General features: G+C 35.9%; 1 protein-coding gene and 1 long non-coding RNA gene across 2 annotated transcripts in view; one reads left to right on the top strand and one right to left on the bottom strand.

Annotated features, from left to right (window-relative positions):
- LCP2 (lymphocyte cytosolic protein 2) overlaps window positions 1–11,078 on the bottom strand; it is a 33,214-nt gene extending 22,136 nt beyond the window's left edge. The window contains exons 1-3 of the mRNA XM_084535755.1: window positions 10,636–11,078; window positions 7,370–7,432; window positions 4,423–4,469 (exon numbers count right to left, since the gene is read on the bottom strand). Coding sequence (XP_084391881.1) covers window positions 4,423–4,469; window positions 7,370–7,432; window positions 10,636–10,713 — 188 coding nt within the window. The 5' untranslated portion in view covers window positions 10,714–11,078. The remainder of the gene's footprint in view (window positions 1–4,422; window positions 4,470–7,369; window positions 7,433–10,635) is intronic.
- Window positions 11,079–12,897: 1,819 nt separating this feature from the next.
- Window positions 12,898–16,013, top strand: LOC311444526. The gene is made up of 3 exons (XR_014697921.1): window positions 12,898–12,942; window positions 14,683–14,745; window positions 15,875–16,013. It is a non-coding gene; the product is annotated as an uncharacterized lncRNA (long non-coding RNA).
- Window positions 16,014–18,304: the final 2,291 nt, after the last annotated feature.

Raw genomic sequence — 18,304 nt, 5'->3', positions numbered from 1 at the left:
AAATAATTTGCATACAGAATATGTCTTATGATAGCCTTAAGGATGATGGTATAGTTTTGTACAAAGATTTACAAAATCGAGATTAAATACTGAGTATGATTAAAAAAAAAAAAAAAAAAAAAAGTCAACTGAATCTTAAAACTGAATTACTGTTATAAATAAGCAATTAGCTATAGAAAAGTTACCAGACAGCCTTTAATTTCTCTTGTATCACCTGCTCTGGAAGGGACATGTAGAAAACCATAAGCTTTTCTTAAAATCAGTTCAAAGCATTTATCAGGTACCTAAAAATTTATAATCCTAACATGACTTTGGGTTAAATCATTTCAGGTACAATCAAGGTCACTTGGATGCTGTAACTGGCTACTTCGTATCTGAATATGTGGTTTCTGATTTGTTTATAAAAACAAACATCAAACATAAAAACTGAACATCAAGTTAATAGAATGGTTAATTATTTAAAACAGAACAACAAAAACAACACGTTTATCACCCTTTTGTCTGTACACCACTGTTACAAATATTATCAATATACAGTGTCACTGTTTATTCTATTTCTTTGCATGAGATTTGTCAAATGTTTATGCAATTACAGTATCAAACTGATCATATGAGATCTTCATTATGGCTCCACCTCATCAAGCTACTTGAAGCAGACACCTGAAGATCAGCATGTGTCCAAGTGCTGCCTTTTGAACTGGAGCCTTAAGCCAGTCCAAGAACCTCCCTTTACTCCCTCTTCCCTATATCCACTCAGAGCAATTCAATGACAACGTTGAGTTGGGAAGAACCGTGTGGCTTTATCCACCTCCCTCTCCTAAGGGAAAGGGTAAACATAAAATGATGAGTGAAGCTGAACTCTGGCTGTGGACCTAGGGACCTTGTGCCTGAGCTAGACCTTTGGGTCTACTGTGTAAGTGAGAATGAAAGATAGATTTGCACATGAAATCAAAATATACCATTAAGCAAAGTTAATTTTCTGAACTTCAACAGTGTTCAAACAGTGATAGCATCATCATTTTATATATTCTGAATGGGAGTGAAAACTCAATATTTATCAGAAAAGCCACAAATGGAATAATAGTTTCAGATTTGTGTGTTCTGTTTTGTTTTGCTTTGTTTTGTTTTTAGGGCCCAGATACTGCAAGGAACGAAGCACATTTAGGTTTCCAGTTGCATAAAGCTCTGTTTGGCATAACTGGATGCATTATTCAAATGTGAGGACAACTCTAAGTTTTGTCTCTGACAAAATCAGTCTTCAGTTTTAATTTTCCATCCTCCACAAGATTTAATGCCCCAATACACTTAAATAGACACTTGGCATAGTTTCCTTATCCAGGCCAGTCAAGATCACTTTGTGCAGGAGTCTTCAGTATCTCTGGCAGACATACAAAAAGCTTGGTGGTGACCACAGATGAGAATGGGAATCATTACTATGGTAAAAGGACTGTGGAGTTGGTTAAGATCGCTCAAAAAATCCATGTGTGACCTATACAGGAGCAGAGAATCCCATGCAGACTTACTGTCCATTAAAATTTTCTCCCTGCAAAACAATAGCCAGAATAAAACCTGGCTAAACCACCATAATTGTCTGGATGCATCACATACACATGTGCCTGTACATGTATATTTAAATGCATATATATATTTAGCAGAGTTTTAAACAAAGAGTTCAGGCCTTTTAATGGAGAGTTCTAAAGATTTTATGAAGTATTTTAATTTTCAAAATAATATTTACATTCTTTTTGGTATTTAAAAATAAGACAGAAGCCTGTAACGTGACTGCTGAAGTTTAATGTTTAAAATAACAATTCTTTAAATAATAAGAAAAAATAGTGGAGGAGTTTATTAGTTTCTGAAAATGGCCCATCATACTTTGTTTGTAATGACAATTGTTATCTACCTAGACACTGAAAGATTCCTCTAAACGTCACAGAATCATCCCCAGGTAATGGCACAGTTACATTCAGAACTTGATCAGTAGAGTTGATCACATGTATCTATTTTGTAAAACCACATACTCAGCTCAGGAGGTCTGCATCAATATATGCTGTGGTTTGCAAACCTTGTACAGTTGCAAGTGCTGTTGTATTCTCAGTACATGTAGGTCAGCATAACACTGGTAAAGTTACCGGAGATCGATCTCTCTTTTATACGTGCTGTTTATTTATACCTCTGGCCCAAGCTGTAAGTTCAACTCTTGCTATTTATATTGAGACATTTCTGCAGAATTTGCTTGGATTTCAGCACTGCCATTAAGTAGATCAGGTTCTGGAATTAAAATATGCTCATTTGCATTTCAGGTTGTATAAAAACTTTTCCTACTAGATGATTTTTCCATTATGGTTTAAATGTAAGGAATGAATGTTGTCTAGAAGTCAATAGGAAGCACTTTCCATTTTGGTGAGAATAATAAGGAGGTTCTGAAGTAATTAAATTAATGTTCTGAAGTACTGAAATGAATTAAAAGAAATAACCAAATCTTCTACACACCAATTTTATTTGTTTATTTGTTTGTTTCTTTCTTTTAAATTACAACGATTTCTTTTCCCTGTTGAAGCTCTAAATTCTTGTTTTAAACAGTGGCCTACATGGAGAATCACATATCAAATTATCCTTTCTCCATGTATATTCACAATGTTCTAGTGAATTGTTTCCCTGTTGGTAAGTGTGGAAAAAGCTGAGAACAAGTGTGTTCAGATTTATTACTTTACTTATTTATTCATTTTTTCAGGTTGTGAACTGAGCTTCACTGCTCTTCTAAAGCTCTTGGTTTCAGGTTCTCTTCTTGTTGAGAAACCCAAAAGATCTGACTAGAAAGGCTGTTGGCTTTCTGCTAGAGTGTTACATAGTATGAGGACTGTGAAAATAGAATTTGCGGAGCACTTTTGATATATCAGTGATTAGAAAAGGAGCTATGAGCAACTCCATATTATTAAAATTTAACTATTCATCCATGACATTAAAATATCTCACATCCTTGTAAGACATGCATTGACCACTTTAGACTTATGAATTTGAAAGGAGATCACCAAAAGTTGTCGAAATTAGAAGCTAGAACAAGGAGAACACAAGGATATTTTGTCAAAGGACTGTGAAAGAGGGGGAAATTATCAGGGAATTACATGCAACGTATTTTACAGTATAGTGATGGGGGTTTTCCCACAGACAATCTGGTTTAACTCTGTTCCCTCAGTCTCACCAGCCATAGTTAATTATTGCTGAGTTGACAGTTAGTTCAGAAATGCCAAAACATCTGGGCATCTTTTTTGTAACATCAGGGCTCACTTACTAACACATCATGCCCCACCAGTCCCTATTATCAGGAAATTAATTCTGTGAAAACATAGATACCATCTTAAGAAACACATCATGTTGGAGGCTTTCAAGTTCAAGTCCTTGCATATCTGATCTGAACAGAGGTAACTTTTTGCTGTCAGATCTGGCAACCAGCTTAACTGTGAGCACATGAATGTGACAGACCACATTGGTTTTCAAATTATTTCAGTATTTTTAGCTTCACCAAAACATTTTACACAAGCTGTCATGCATCAGAAAAAAGTGAAGTAGGCTGTGCCTCCCCTAACAAGATTAAAATATGCAAAGAGGGGAGGGAGTCTGGGAAATAAGCAAAGCACAAATAGCCATTTTGGAACGACTTTGGTTTCTTTTCTCTTTGTTTAGAACACCATGAAGAGCTCCATGTTAGGACGAGCTCATTGTTAGGAACCTTCTAATTTCCAGATTAAATACGTGCTTGAGAACTCACAGCAAAATAATGTCCTTCATCCATCATGAAATACTAAACGTTAGTATCTCTGTTACTCAGTATTGACTTAACGGGAATATTGTTCTTTAGTAACTTCTATGAAATTATGAAAGCTATTGAGATGAGTTCAAAACTTTTTCAAGGCCTAACTCACATGAGCAAAGGAAAACTATATAACACTAAATTAAATGTTCCAGTCTGATTTATTTTTAATGTCTACCTAAAAGGAAAAAGGGTGTGATGAAAAATACTTTAACTCCTCAGATCTTGTGTACATATCTGACTTTTTTATTTTTCTTTGATTAAGAGTCAACAGTTAAGTAGTGAACAGTTAAATCATACTTTCAAGGTAATACTCAAAAAAAAAAAAAAAAAAAAAGATTCTGTGTAACTGCTATCAAAAAAAAAAAAAAAAATAATGGATGAGTTCTTTTGAACATCCCACAGACAATTTTTATATTGTTTCATTGCACTTGAGCTATCATGACAACACTCCTTTATTTTTATGTTGGAACATTCTTCTTTTTCTCCTCATACAGTACATTTACAAGGCTCTAACTAATCACTTCAAATCACTTTCCTGATGTTTGCTATGTGTTTTCACTGCACATCAGTTAAGATGGTTTTTAATGTTAAATGGTAGTTTTACTTACGGCACTCTGAGTTTGGGAAATTTCTGAATATCATTTTCAGACATGTTCTGCAAAGGAAACATATGATATATATCACAAACTTGTCCGCAGAACACCCTGTGACTTAGAGAAGCTAGCATATTCAAAAATGTGGCATGAATTTTCAACTGATATATAAATAAAGTACATAGGAAAGTAATGCAAGATAACAGTCTGCCAACCCAACAGCTCACTATTAAGTAAAGTTTAAATAAGAAAAGTGAATTCATTTTAATCAAAAATCCCCTCTATATTTTTTCTTAGCTTTGCTGGATATTGTTTTTTATTTTATGTTGCTATCACTTGTATCAAACTAGATAGGAGTTTAATAAACACCACATGTATTTGTTTGCACACAAATGACTTCAATAAACTAATTCATCACATATCTAGTAAGAAGTGTTTCTGTATCTAGAATGTTCTAAAGGTAGCTGGAAAAGAAGAAGAAGAAAAAAAAGATATTCCTAATGAGAAGTAATATCTTAAAACAGTGCTTATCAGATGAGCTGTTCTATTAGGGATCAATCTCAAATTAAGGGGACTGTCCAAAGTTAAAAATCAAGTAATTTGCTTTTCTGATTTGGGTTCTGATCCAGTCCTTTATGGGTGTTCTGTGGTAACATTGACTCACAGGCCAGGTTAAAATCCATCCTTTCTTTGCTTCTGAAAAGAACTGGAACTAAAACATTCCTCAGCATAGCACATTTCAAAGGCTTCAAACACTTGTAGTTTGAAAGCAACATGCAAGTAAACTGACCTTTAGGAAGAACAGTTTCTGATAGCAAAGGCAGACTCCTAACATAGATTCTGATTTTAGGCTCTTTTGCTTCACATCTTTTTAGTATAGCTAAAATATGTTGAAATAATACAGAGAAATTTAAGTGACTTCATAAGCTAGACATTGAATTTCTTCATGTCTGCATGGTAAAATCAGACAAAATTATGCATGATTGCAAAATTTGAGGGTAAAACTCTACATTTTAAAATTGAGCATGATTTGCTAGAGTAAATGAGAACTTTGAGCTATGAAGCTATCTGTAACATCACAGTGTATATAAAGTCACATGCTATAGCGGAGATAAAATCACATCGTAGTGGAGACGTAGCTGGAGGACTGCTTGGAATTAAGAGCAGCCTTAACAGCCTAACAAAGCTCACATACATTTACTTTTTATCAAGTCTTTCTAAAAACTGTGGGGTGGTGGAGGGCATTCATCCTTCTGCCATAATGAAGCAATTAGATTGCAGGTTACTCCTGACCTGAACTGAGATGTGCCAAGTGCTGCCAGCTTTACTGATGCTCCTGCAGAGAGAGTTGGCCCCTCTCTTCTTTCATCATGTTGTGCCACTCCAAGTGCGCTATGAAAATTTTTGAGGAAGTGTTTTGCTTAATTAATGAAAAGCTTTGCAAACCCTCTTTGGAACATGGATGATAGACTGCTTCTTTCTCTCTTTCTTACTGCCGGCAATAAGTAGTTTCTAATTACACATTGGTTTACAATGCTATCTGCACTTCACAGGACACAACAAATCCTAGCTGTGCTTTCCAGAACTATTTTGCCTCTGGGTGTATTCACAGGAGTAAAACACAGGAAAAATGTACTCCCTTTATGGAAATGTCCTGCAGGATTTACTGAAGCATCTTCATTTTTCTGAAGACTTTTTAAGTTTCTCTCTGGAACTCTTTTCTGGCAATAAACCTGACAAATGTTGTGGGGTAAAAATCTCATAAAGGGCCACGTTGCCCTTCTAAATCTTAGAGAATTTTATTAAAGTGAGTTATGTGGAATCCCTGTGGTTTTATTCCTACTACATCTCAACTGGAATTTTCTTGTGGTAACCAGTAGATACTTAATAGAAAAACACCCCTTGAATCTACGAGGAGCTTCTGAAGAAATGCTGCAGTCTGAGCTATTTACTTACAGAAGCACCTTGGAAATAATACATCATTACAAAAACTACTTTAGGAACTGCACAATTCTTGTTATTTTTGACTCAAACTTCCAGTATTTCAGAATGTTTCTTGAGCAAGAACTCCCTTTCCAGTGCTTGAGCTAAGGAGAATCTCTTAGGGGTTGGTAGAATAAATCCTTTGCCATACATCTGAATAATTCTGACTCCACCCAGTAGGAGGGAGGTGTAATATCCTGTTCCTACAAGAGGTGTTTGACATTTTTTATGTTGTATTTCAATGCAGTGTCAGAAAGGTCGATACGTTAGTACAAGAAAATAAAAAATAAGAAGGTTTTAAAATAAATCTACATTGATTTCTTCACTATGACTACAGGTGATCAAAATGCCTACCTTTGGGAAAAATAGAATAAACAATATTTGGAAATAAAATAGAAATGAAGGAATGATAAAAAGCTGTTACACGTCTTCATGGATGTGTATTTAAGACCAGAAAAACAACAGCTATGTAAGTGGGAGTTGTCAGCTTTTCTAATGTTGGGCCAAGTCATTGGTACGGCCTGCACCAATGCTGATATAGACCCAGTGGGACTTTGCTTATTAGTTTTGACGCTCTTATAGTTCATTGATTATCCATATTGCTGCAGGAAAAAAAAGAAAAAAAAGAAAAAAAATCTTGACTGTAGAGTCCACATCTTTAGTAGGAAAAGACAGTTAATACATGTGAGTTTTCTGTAGTTAGTATTTGAAAACAAGCATTTCCTATAAAGGAAGAGATGAATTCAAGACAAGATTGTGGCTTTATAACTTTCTTGTCTGTTTAAAATATGCTAAAGTACTTGCGTATTAAACAACATGTTTGGGTTCCCAATGTTCCATATTTAATACAAAATGTCTGGCTGATTTTACCAAAGGTGTCTACTTCTCATATTTACACCTAAGAAAGCTAATTGTCAGTACAAAGTAAGGAGGAGTCCCAACAATCATTTTATTCAAGGAATTTTACAACTCTACTTACCAAAAACCTTTGTCCACTTATGCTGTGCTTTCTCACAACTTTCTCACAGTCCTTATACTTTAACTGTCAATAAAAAGAAGATGATTATTGCACCCTTAATTATAAGAATGGATTAAGGTACTTAGACATACAAATAGCTTTGAACAGATGCTTCAAGTTACCCTTTTGTATGCTACAGCCTATTATGTCTTGTCTGCCCTAGAAATCCCAGTAGCTAACAGTATACTTTTTACTCTTTATCAGTATAAAGCCATTAAAAAAAATCTGCAGCTCATGATCCTGCTTAGATTTAATTATTTTTTTTCAAAACTGTACTGTACTGTACAAATGGCTCATTTTCTTCTGTAACTACTGTGTTTTTTTTGTTTTGTTTTGTTTTGTTTTGGACAAAGATCATTCAGTGGACTTGAGTATTTTCATTCCTTTAGGAACAGTCAGTTCCTCACATTGAAAAGCCACCTTGCAGTTTCCTGGTCCAAAGAAATATTTGGAAAATGCATAACAGTGGTACTGGCTAGGATGAACAGTTGTGGGAAAAAAAAAAAAAAAAAAAAACAAACGGAAATGAAAAACTGTTGTGAAAAACACCAAAGCCTTAATATCTTGGAATCATGAAGCCCTGATCCCAGTCCCAGTCCCCATTATTGAAAAGCTGCTTCTTGTGGATTAAAACATTGCTTGTTAATTGTGCAAATTACCCATAATATTTGGAAAGCTTTTCTATGATATTATGTTTTATAGTAGCATCTGGGGCAAGGACATGCATTTCAGAAGCTGATCACATACCCAAGAAAGCTCCTGATAACTAAGGATAAATAAGGATTATATATAAGATAAATAACCCCCTCCAGTAAACTGAGGGACACGAGGTGAGGGACAGGGGGATGGACATTATTAATAAGACATGATTCTTAAATATTTCCAGTGAAGGCCTTAAGTTGTTTTTGTTTGTTTGTTTGTTTGTTTGTTTGTTTGTTTGTTTTTAACAAAAAGTTTGCATGCAGTAGAGAGCAACTGCTACACTTGGTAGTACAATTCAGTGTGCTTGAAGCCTAATCTCTTTTTCTTAAAATAACTGATGAAAGACATCATTTAGCTGTTAAATATAATCCCCAGGATATTCCAAATTTGAACGTCTTTGCTTTTGCTCCAAAAAAAAAAAAAAGTATTTAGAAATTATTTGAAGTTTTGTTTCTTTACTGTTCCCTTCCTAATTTGAATGCACGATTTACATTAACATCTGCTCTAAGTTAACACATCTAGAATCATAAATTAGATGTTATTACCATTAAGGATGAAAAATTCTTATTTGACAGAAACTGAGGCCTTCATACCAGGAATACATTGTAGTATTGATACGTAAATCACTGACTTGTGCTGGCTAGCTTTTGCTAATACAAACATGTAAGCTGACAATGAATTGGCTAAAATTTTAGCATTGCCCTATGTCATGACCAATCACTTCAGGTGAGAGAAATTTGAATGTGATTGTCACCTTTGAAAACCATCCCTCAATTATCTCAGATTAATTAGAAAAAAATTGCTTATTCCTCTTGGACTTGAACTTGGACTTTAACACAAGGCTGCAAACCAAGTATATTTGGATGAAAATAAAGCATTCCTAACATTAGATCCTTCAATTATATGTGTAAGGGAAGTTGTTTGGGTTAATTTCGGGAGAAGGATCTGGTCACTTATAGCAGTAGCCCAGAGCTAGCTGACACCACTGTCTGACACAGACTTGCTCGACAAATTTAAGCAGCTCTATTTGCCCTGACTCACCTCTCCAAAAGCAGAATGCCAACGTTATCTCTGTCCTGGGTGGGGGGGGGAGGAGGGACACAACACACAACCGGATCAGTAGAGGGGAGGTACTCAGAAATTATCAGCTCTTTCAGGAAGCCATTTCCCTTGTTGAGTCTCTTGGAAATGGTGTCCCAAACCACCATGCACCAGTGTCATAATCTTTTTCTTACTTGTCTGAAGCCGACTATTGATAATGATCGCATTTGCTCGTCTCCAATTCTGTTTCACTTCACTGTGCCACCAAGCCCTGCACCCTAGCAGTAGAGGTTTGCAGGTAGTTGGCAGTTTCACTTCTCTGGAGATTTTGTAGACATGGACTTTGCTTTTGATCTGCTTGTCTTTATTAGCTAGTTTTGCAATCTAGTTTCAAACTTGCCTCAACTCCTCAAAAAAAAAAAAAAAAAAAAAAAAAAAACAAACATGAAAAGTTCTGAAACAAAGAATGATTTCAAAATCAAGCCCCAAACTGCTCCAGCTTTTTACAAGACTGGTCTGACAGAACACTTGAAAATGAACCAGGTATGCTCCTATGGCTTGAAAATGTTCCCAAGGTTGAACATTTTCAAGCTATGTTTCCTACTGCTTGAAATTTTTCCATTTGCTCGATCTGAATGTTACATTATCTCAGGTGAACTGAAAAATGAGGAATTTGCAGAGAAAACATAGAAATGAAATTTCATTAAAAATGACTCAGTTACACATTCTTGGGCAATTATAAACGTGTCAGCATCGCTGTGCAGAGGTTATACATCAGCAGGGAATTGCTGTAACGCCTTGCAAACTATTTCATCAGTGAGGAAAATTCTCCACATTGTAAAATGAAGTTTATAGATGGTCACCAGTGAAAGAGATTTCAAAATAAACAGTAGTTCCTAGCTAGTCACACAAAATAACTTTGGAAAAAGTAATAGTGACAGGACGAAAGGGATGTCTAATAATCTTGAGCCAAGAGCTTTGTCCAGGAAGTTTTAGAGCAGGGAAGGCAAAAGGTTTTTCAACAGAGCCTAAAAAAATTAGGAGCATATTTATCTACTACTGTTATATTCCTGGATGGGTTCTCTTGAACGCCTTCATCAGCAAAGACATTCCGAAGATCATTTGAAAACAATGGTGAATTTGAAAAAAATCTCGTTTCTGAAAAATCAGTGAAGACAACCTAGGAAGCTTGTAGTTTTTATACAATACTGTTTTTCACTGCTCTTAGTAGATGTTATATCAGCAATTGTTGTAGTAAAGTGTATGTTATCACTGAAAAGCCACCATTTTCTCTTATACCCAATTTAAAATGTACTTTCAAGATTCATCTGCAAGTTTCACCCACTCAGCTTTTTAACTGTCAGTGGTTTTGCTTTTATTTTTGCATCAAGCTTTGCCCAACATAAGCCATGTCAATTTTGAACAAACATTGTCACAGTAGTTTGTTCCCCCATTATACACAGATGAAACACAGTTAAACTTACCGTCTTAAAATATTCTGCTAATTCATCTGGGTTCCACGTGGCCACCTCTGAACGGTAGGGAATGTTTCGTGGATCCATGGTAAATGTGCTCCTCCGGGCAGTTAGAGAATGCTCATGCCAGTGCTATCGATGAAGCAGCCATATATTCCGTGTGGGTGACCACCTCCAGCAAGCCGAGTAAGTCCTTGCCTAATATCCAACTCTTTCCAAGTTCTGTTTTTAATTTTTCTCCTTATTTTTTTTTTTTTTTAATTTCAGAACAATGTTGCTAGCACATCCAAGAGAGATACTGCTTCCTCTAGTACAAAATGGTCTCTTCTCAGAAAAGTTGTCAGCTAGACAGCCTTACCACTTCCTTTGTCTGAATATAAATAAGTAAATAAGGAAGCGCAGCAACACGTTGAAAATGCTTTGCCTCCTACATATAAGTAAGCTCCTACAGACCCTATTTGCTTGTAATTGCATACATAAATATTTGCATATTTACACACTCTATACAGTATAGAAATGTTGGCAAAATAGCTGCACAGATCATCACTGCTTCTGTGCAAGCCTAGCCCTGGCAAGACCCCCAAAACAAGGAAATGTTCACTTCTTCAATGTATCTCAGTACCTGAAGTGTTCTGTTGGCTTTGTCTGATTTGTACAACCATAAAAGGTTATTGTTGGAGTTGACCATGAATTGGAAGTGGAATTAGAGTCAGCATTTTTCAGTCCCTCAAATTTGGGATGATTATTTCTAATTGAAACTAAAGATTGGACAAAATTAGATGAAAAATTATTACATTGTCGTCATTTCTCCCTCCAGCTCTGTTTTTCAGCTACCTCTGATGACTACTTTGTGTCTGAAAAAGAATCCACAAAACCGTAATCACCAGAGGGACATTATATACACTGAATGTGTAGCCAATTCATGTATTATCTATTCAGTAAGTTGGTGAGACTTCACTTAGCAATTCCCAATGTACCTGTTTGTTTGAGGTGGTACTTTTTGTTTGTTTGTTTGTTTAAAAAAAAAAGCAGCCTGTCCATTCCCCGTTTTCTTGATGTGGAGCTTCCTACCAATGTTGTGCTGATGTGAATGCTTGGGATCACTATTCACAGCTGCTCCAGTAGACTGGACAAAAGATGGCATTTAGTGAACTTTCTGTATTGGAAAGAATATGTTTATAGTTCTGAAGTTCAGAAGCACTGGAAAGGGAAATTTCTCTTTCTAATGAAATTATGACTCCTGCTATTTCTAGTCCTTCTAATATTGCACCCAAAATTTGCAAGTTCATTACATACAGCTTCAAGTCTCTACAGTATTATACTAAGTGCTTTTTTTCGTATGAAATTCATAGTCTGTCTTTAAAGTAGCTTACCTTTTTCAGGACAATTATTTTGGGAAATTATGGAAGCAAGTTATTTAAAATTCTCCACAAGTAAACCACTCTGTTCTGTTGATTCTTACTTTAGTAACTGACCATTATAAATCATCTGAGGCATATGCATACATTGTCACAGAAATATCGTCATCGCTTCATTTTAAATCTAGATCTGGGGAAGAAATAGGATTAAATTAACATGTGACAAAAGATCTGCAAACTAAAAGTAGTTTTGATGGTGTATCTTCAACAGTTGTAAAGATAAGATTAAATAGTATACATCTCAGACTCCGTATCACACACCATGTCTTTTAACAGAGAAACAAGTTTCTTTTACTGCAGAGACAGGAAGAAGACAGTGTTACAATTTCTAACCATTTGTTCTATTACAGCTTTTTGTTATCTTCCATGTGGTTCTGGAATCCAGTTTCCATCCCAAACCCAGCATAATAGCTAATATCAATTATGTTATACCTTATTTGTACTATTATAAAACTAACTAGCCCAGTCAAAATTTATTTCATGTTGTTGAAGAAACACAGCATCATTTATTCCGATGCTGAGAGAAGAGAAAATCAGTTGTCTTTAAGGTCAAACTCCTAGTTTAGAGAGCCACATTTATCTCATCATTGTTATTTGCTCGGATCGCTTGTGTGTCATTGTACGTACATTATGCATGCATATTTCATGCATTTTGCAAAACCCAACTGTACACGTAACTGAGCTTTCTCTTTGTCTAGAACTTCTTTTTGTAACGTGATAAAAACATAGGATGTGGTGGCCATGTCAGGCTTGCTGAGGAAACATAACTTTGAATTTTTTGCATTTGAATTTTCAGATATATTGCTAGATTACTGTAACAATTTTAAATTGTATTTCCAGCTTGTATGTATTTGAACATTTCAATGGAAAACGTTGCCCAACTCCCAGATAAGCATGGGTAAGTCATGGCCCCCTATCCCAACCAAGAGCCTGAGAGTTGCTGTTTTAAAGGATGCTCTTAATTGCCTTTCTCTTTGGCCCAGAAATGCAACGTAGCAAATCCCACATTTCACAAAGTGAAATCTTGATCCTGGAAAAAAAATATTTCATTTCTTCACCCTTTCATTTCTTCCTGTATTTACTTTTCTACTATTTCTCCACTTGTTTATTATTTCTCTTTCTCTCTTCAGAGTCACAGCTGTTACCTTTAGAATTGGGACTTTCTAAGAGTGCCCCTGTTGCCTCCATTGTCCTCTGCACAGAGGGAGGGAATTCCAAAACTGGTGGCCACTAAGAGGGGAAACTTAAAGAAAAAGTTGAATGTCCACATTTGTAGAAGTGCACATGCTAGAATCTCTAGTCAGATCTGGGCAGGAGTGCAAGGGAGGATGTCAGGGAAGCAGCCACATCTGAGTTTTATAGAGGAAGACAGAATGACTGCAAAGATAGCATAAGGGTTGTTGAGCATATAACCAAGAGGCAAGGCCACAGAGAGCTCCTAGGAAAGTATCTCATGTTTTACAGGCTACATGCAGAAATTTGATTGATAACTAACTACATTTCAGAGGTCACAATCTTCACTGTCTGCTGGAAATGATCACTTTTGAATCTTAGTCATTAAATCTTATATTGCAATCGAAGACAGAAATGAAAACACAATTAAGTGGTAGCAAAAGATACATCTGTTCCATAATTTGTATACTTTGTTGTATGTTTCAGATGGCAATCTTACATGAAATGGATTTTAAGCTCTTAGATTTTCAAATGCTGAGAAACACTGTTGTTACAGCTGTTATCAGGTGCATACCTATTCCATTTTGACCTTTTTTCACTCTTTTTAAAGAATAAGGTCTTTTATAGTTAACGCCTGCGGTGACACAACCTTCACATAAAAAAAATGTGCCTCTTCAAATAAGAGCTGTCAATGGAACACTTCTTTGAGATGTAGCAATAGTCTGGTAACTTACATTTGAAAATGTGAGAATCTAACCATTGCAGGCAGCGCAGGAGGGAAATTTACACTGCCCACATTCTGCTGCCTTCAAAGAGCTTAAATATTTTCCATTTCTCTCATCTCTGGTGGTGTTCTGTCCCACAGCAGCTTGCTTTAAGTGGAATCAAGGGCTTACTTTGAACAGGTTTCAGAATGGTTTATTTTTCTAGAAAAACTCAGTTTACTTGTCAATCTTCCTAGCATCAAGCAAAATAAAATTTTTCATCAAGCAAAATTTCATATGGATTTGGTCCTCATGTTCCCAAAGCAAAGTGGATTTTATAACATTTTGCTTTTGTCCTGCCCAATCTTGATTTTAAAAGTATACTTTCTTAAAAAGAAAAAAAAAAAAAAAGAAAAAAAAAAAAAAAGCTTTTCTGTAAACTACATTCTTTTATCCTAAGAATATTTACCATTGCCAGCCTAAATTTCCTCTTTAACATTGCAAAATCATACACCCAAGCTGTAACATGTAAAAATGCTTTGGTTTTATACCCTTTAAAATTCACCACTGTACATGTATTGCTATATATTCCCTGCTGTCTTAATGATCACCGAGTTTCACTTTTTACTCCTCAAATCTCCTCATCCGTTATTTCCTTAAATATTAGAGTCAAGTTTTAACCTTGAGTTCCCTCTATCTGTGCATTAATAGGAGACCCAACCCAAGTCTTTCCAAATTAACAAAACCCATTTCTTTTGTAGGAATGGAACGATGAGCCTTCCTCCCCACCTAGTGGTTAAGTCTCAGACCAACACAAAACACGAGTAAGTAATGACTGCAGTTCTCAAGCACAGTGAACTGCTGACACTGTACAAATGTGATGTTTGCGTTATAAATATGACACCTCAGTGGGGATGGCAGTCTAGGGGCATACTAACCCACCTGCTTGCATCGAAAGTGTAAGGTTTGAATAAAACTATGTCTGAGATTGCCAGTGAATTGTGTTAATTTGAGTAGGTGGAAATTTGCATTCAGGCAATTTAGAAATGCCTGAAATCCTAAAATACAACCACTAGAGTGCAGCTAAACTCTATTCAGAAAACAGAAAGATACATACAAATGCATACTAAGGTACTAAGGTACTGGAAGAAAAAAAAAAAAAAAAAAAAAAAAAGTAATTTGAGATATGGCAGCAATAATCTGTGTTTTGTTTCTTTTTTTTTTTTTTTTTTTTTTTTTTTTTTTTTTTTTTTCCAGGTGAATATTGTGTTCCACTATGTTAGGGTCATAAGGGTCAAAAAAAAAAAAAAAGATGGAAAAAAAAATAATTTTTTACTTAGTCTGGGAAAGGAAAGTTGGATAAAAGGGGAGGAAAAGGGGGCAAACATAGGGACTTTGGGCAATAGCAATCAGCTGTCCTCATGACCTTTGGACGTGAAAGGTTCTGCTAACAAGAAAACCATCTTTAAGCTTGAAAAGTAGGTGTTCTAGATTGAAGAGCTCTCCTGCGCTGTATTTGGACTGTACAATACAATTCATAAACTGCCCAACAACACCAGCTGTACTGGGACTCAGAAGAAAATTGAGTGGGTCAGTAGAATAAATGGAAATGAGTTTAGCAATGTGTCTTTTGGGTACAGACCTGTACCAGCAAACAAACAGGTTTTCTAATTGAAGATGCAGGTTTGACATTGACATTGGAGTTACTTGCCCGCATGCCCCTGCAGAGCTGAAGCAAAGTGGAAGGTGCTGTGACATGAGCAGCAGTGTACAGAAGATGTTGCAGTGGCCACCAGTGGAATGGCAAATGAAAAGTGTCCACCTCAGAAGCTACTCAGAATGGTGGAAAAATGAGTTCCTAAAGCACGCCTTATAGGATGATAGTTTAGTTTTGCCTACTACTGCACTTACACAATTGCTTTTTTTTTTTTTTTTTTTTTTTTTTTTTTTGAGTTTATGGCTTTGAGAAGAAATTCCAGCAGTGCAAATGCAATGGAAAAGACCTGTACAAACCTCGACAAGGGTTTGTCTGCGGTACTCACATTTGTCTGGGACTGGAAATCTGTATCCAGGGGTTATCCTTAGGTGGCGCCGAAGCCCGAGATATTCACATTCAGCGCTTGTGTAGGAGACTCTTCCATCCTTCTTCCTTTCCTTTCCTTCTTCCTTTTTCTTTTTTTCTTTTTTCTTTTTTTTTTTTTTTTCTTTCTTCTTCGTCTTCTTTCTTTCTTTCTTTCTTTTTATTACATGCTTGTTTTCAAAAACAGAAAAAACCTTTTCTGTCAATGATGACTGTACAGTATAAAAAAATAATTTTATTTTCTCAAATACTTTTTAAAATATATTTAAATTTATCCAATTATTCTAACAGCTAAATATATGATGATTAACTCGGCCTATTTGGTATTTATATAAGATAAACTACTGACACCAATAGAGATTATTGGCTCCAGACAAGAAGTTATTTTCTTGCCCTAAACAAAACTAACTTTACAGAACATGCAGAGTTTCCACTGTTTTCAGCTCAGCTCAGCTCAATTTAGTATTGAATCCCAGCCATTGTACCCATCACAAGAAAGGCTTGACAACCCAATTAAGAAGCAAAGAACTGCAGTCAAAGTCAAAATCTGAAGTGAATGTTGCAATTGCAGAACATCCTGTCCATACACAGACTCAAAACTGTATTGCAATCCTGGAATATGTAAAATCCTATAAATATTGAAGCAGCTCACTGAAGTAGTGATTTTGCAATGCTGAAAAAAAAAATATTCACATGCTGATATGCTGGTATGTGTTTATTTCAGACTGTTATGGGAACATTTTTGTGAAACCTAAAAGTTTCCTGAAAGTTGATTTCATACCTGTACTTGTGAGACCATTTTGATGAAAATGATATTTCAGCTTCTTGGTTACATCTGCAATGCAATGGGGCTATTCAGACATTCCTTCACCCCTGCAGTGTCCTGAGCAGACAGAGCAATAAGCTGGGACTCACAAGAGATGTGTATCATTCTGGTCTTTGCTGCACACATTTTTTCCTTGCAAGGCTGAGAAGACACCATTCCATGGATGCCAGAACATTTCTTCCTCTACAGATTTCCTGAAGGCTTTTGAACCAGAAGTTTAGATGCATCTAGACCAGCATGGTCTGGAGGCACAGATGCCTAGGAGAAACAAAGAGCTGCTGCTAACCAATATAGTCTTGTGTATAATTTTGGGTTTAGTGTTACTTTCGTTTTCAGTATTAATATTCATTTCTATGAGTGGCTCAGACTTTCCAAACAGCTGAATTCTTGAACACCCCTTGCTTTTCAGCTTTTGAGTGTCACCTTATATTCAAAATAAGATATGTTCAAAATAAGAGATTTTTTTTTTCCTGATGAATCATTTTGCATGTATTCTAATCTGTACTAATGCATATGTTACTACGAATTGACTTAGAAGCTGTCCTTTATAATCCTCTGGCTCATTATGATGGAGAATCAGCACAGATCAAAAGTAATTATTTGGGGCAATCCTGATCAGTTAGGTCTCTCATCCCAAATACAGGATAAAGAAACAGCAATGTTTCTTTCAGATCTCACCTTGCTGCTTTTTGGTGCAAGGCAAATACATACTGTCACTGGGGTCAGGACTGTCCATTGCCCAGACCAGCATAGGGATGGGATTTGGGTTTCTTTCACTGAAACTTTGAGGCTACATTGAAGTAAAGCTCTAAACCTCAGAAGGAAGACCCATGACTGCTGAACTTTCACACACCCTTCAGGACAGCATTAGCTGGTGCTACAGCTGCAAGACATGGTCCACTCCCAGGCCTCTGGGTTCCGTATTTGTGCTGCTTCTGTTTTTGCTGGCATAAACATTGTTGCAACCTCATGTGGAAGTAGGATCAAGGATTCGGTTGTGTCAGCTAATCTAACAAAAATAGTCATTAAATGGTTAGTTTCAGACTGTAGCTCTTCTCTGATATGGCTTTGCTGTACGGCTATGCAACTCATGCCTGCACAGAGTAGGAGGGGTAGCATAGCAGGAAAAATGCTTGGTGTGGATCTTTGGGTTGTCTGGACTGAAACTTTAGGCAGTAATGCCAGTTCAAACTGTACATTAAATTACAACATAAGTAAAGCATATCATCCAGAAAAAAATAATAATAATAAAAAAAAAAAAATTGAAAACTTCTTCATTTTAATTGTATAGTTAATCTCATTTCACTATCTTCATCTGGCTGATGGGGCAAGCTCTATTTATTGTGTAGGGCTTAAAATTACAGAATTAAATTCCTGTTTTCCATAGAAAGTTGAGCACTTATTTAGGTGTGTTTTACTATTTCACTGTTAGCCTTTGTTTAACACTGTTTAACAGGTTGCAGAATTTAGACTTTAT

This window comes from Aythya ferina (genome assembly GCF_964211825.1).
Source record: "Aythya ferina genome assembly, chromosome: 14".
NCBI classification, from domain to species: domain Eukaryota; kingdom Metazoa; phylum Chordata; class Aves; order Anseriformes; family Anatidae; genus Aythya; species Aythya ferina.
Note: the sequence above shows the minus strand (reverse complement) of the source record. Positions and strands in the feature narration are given on the sequence as shown.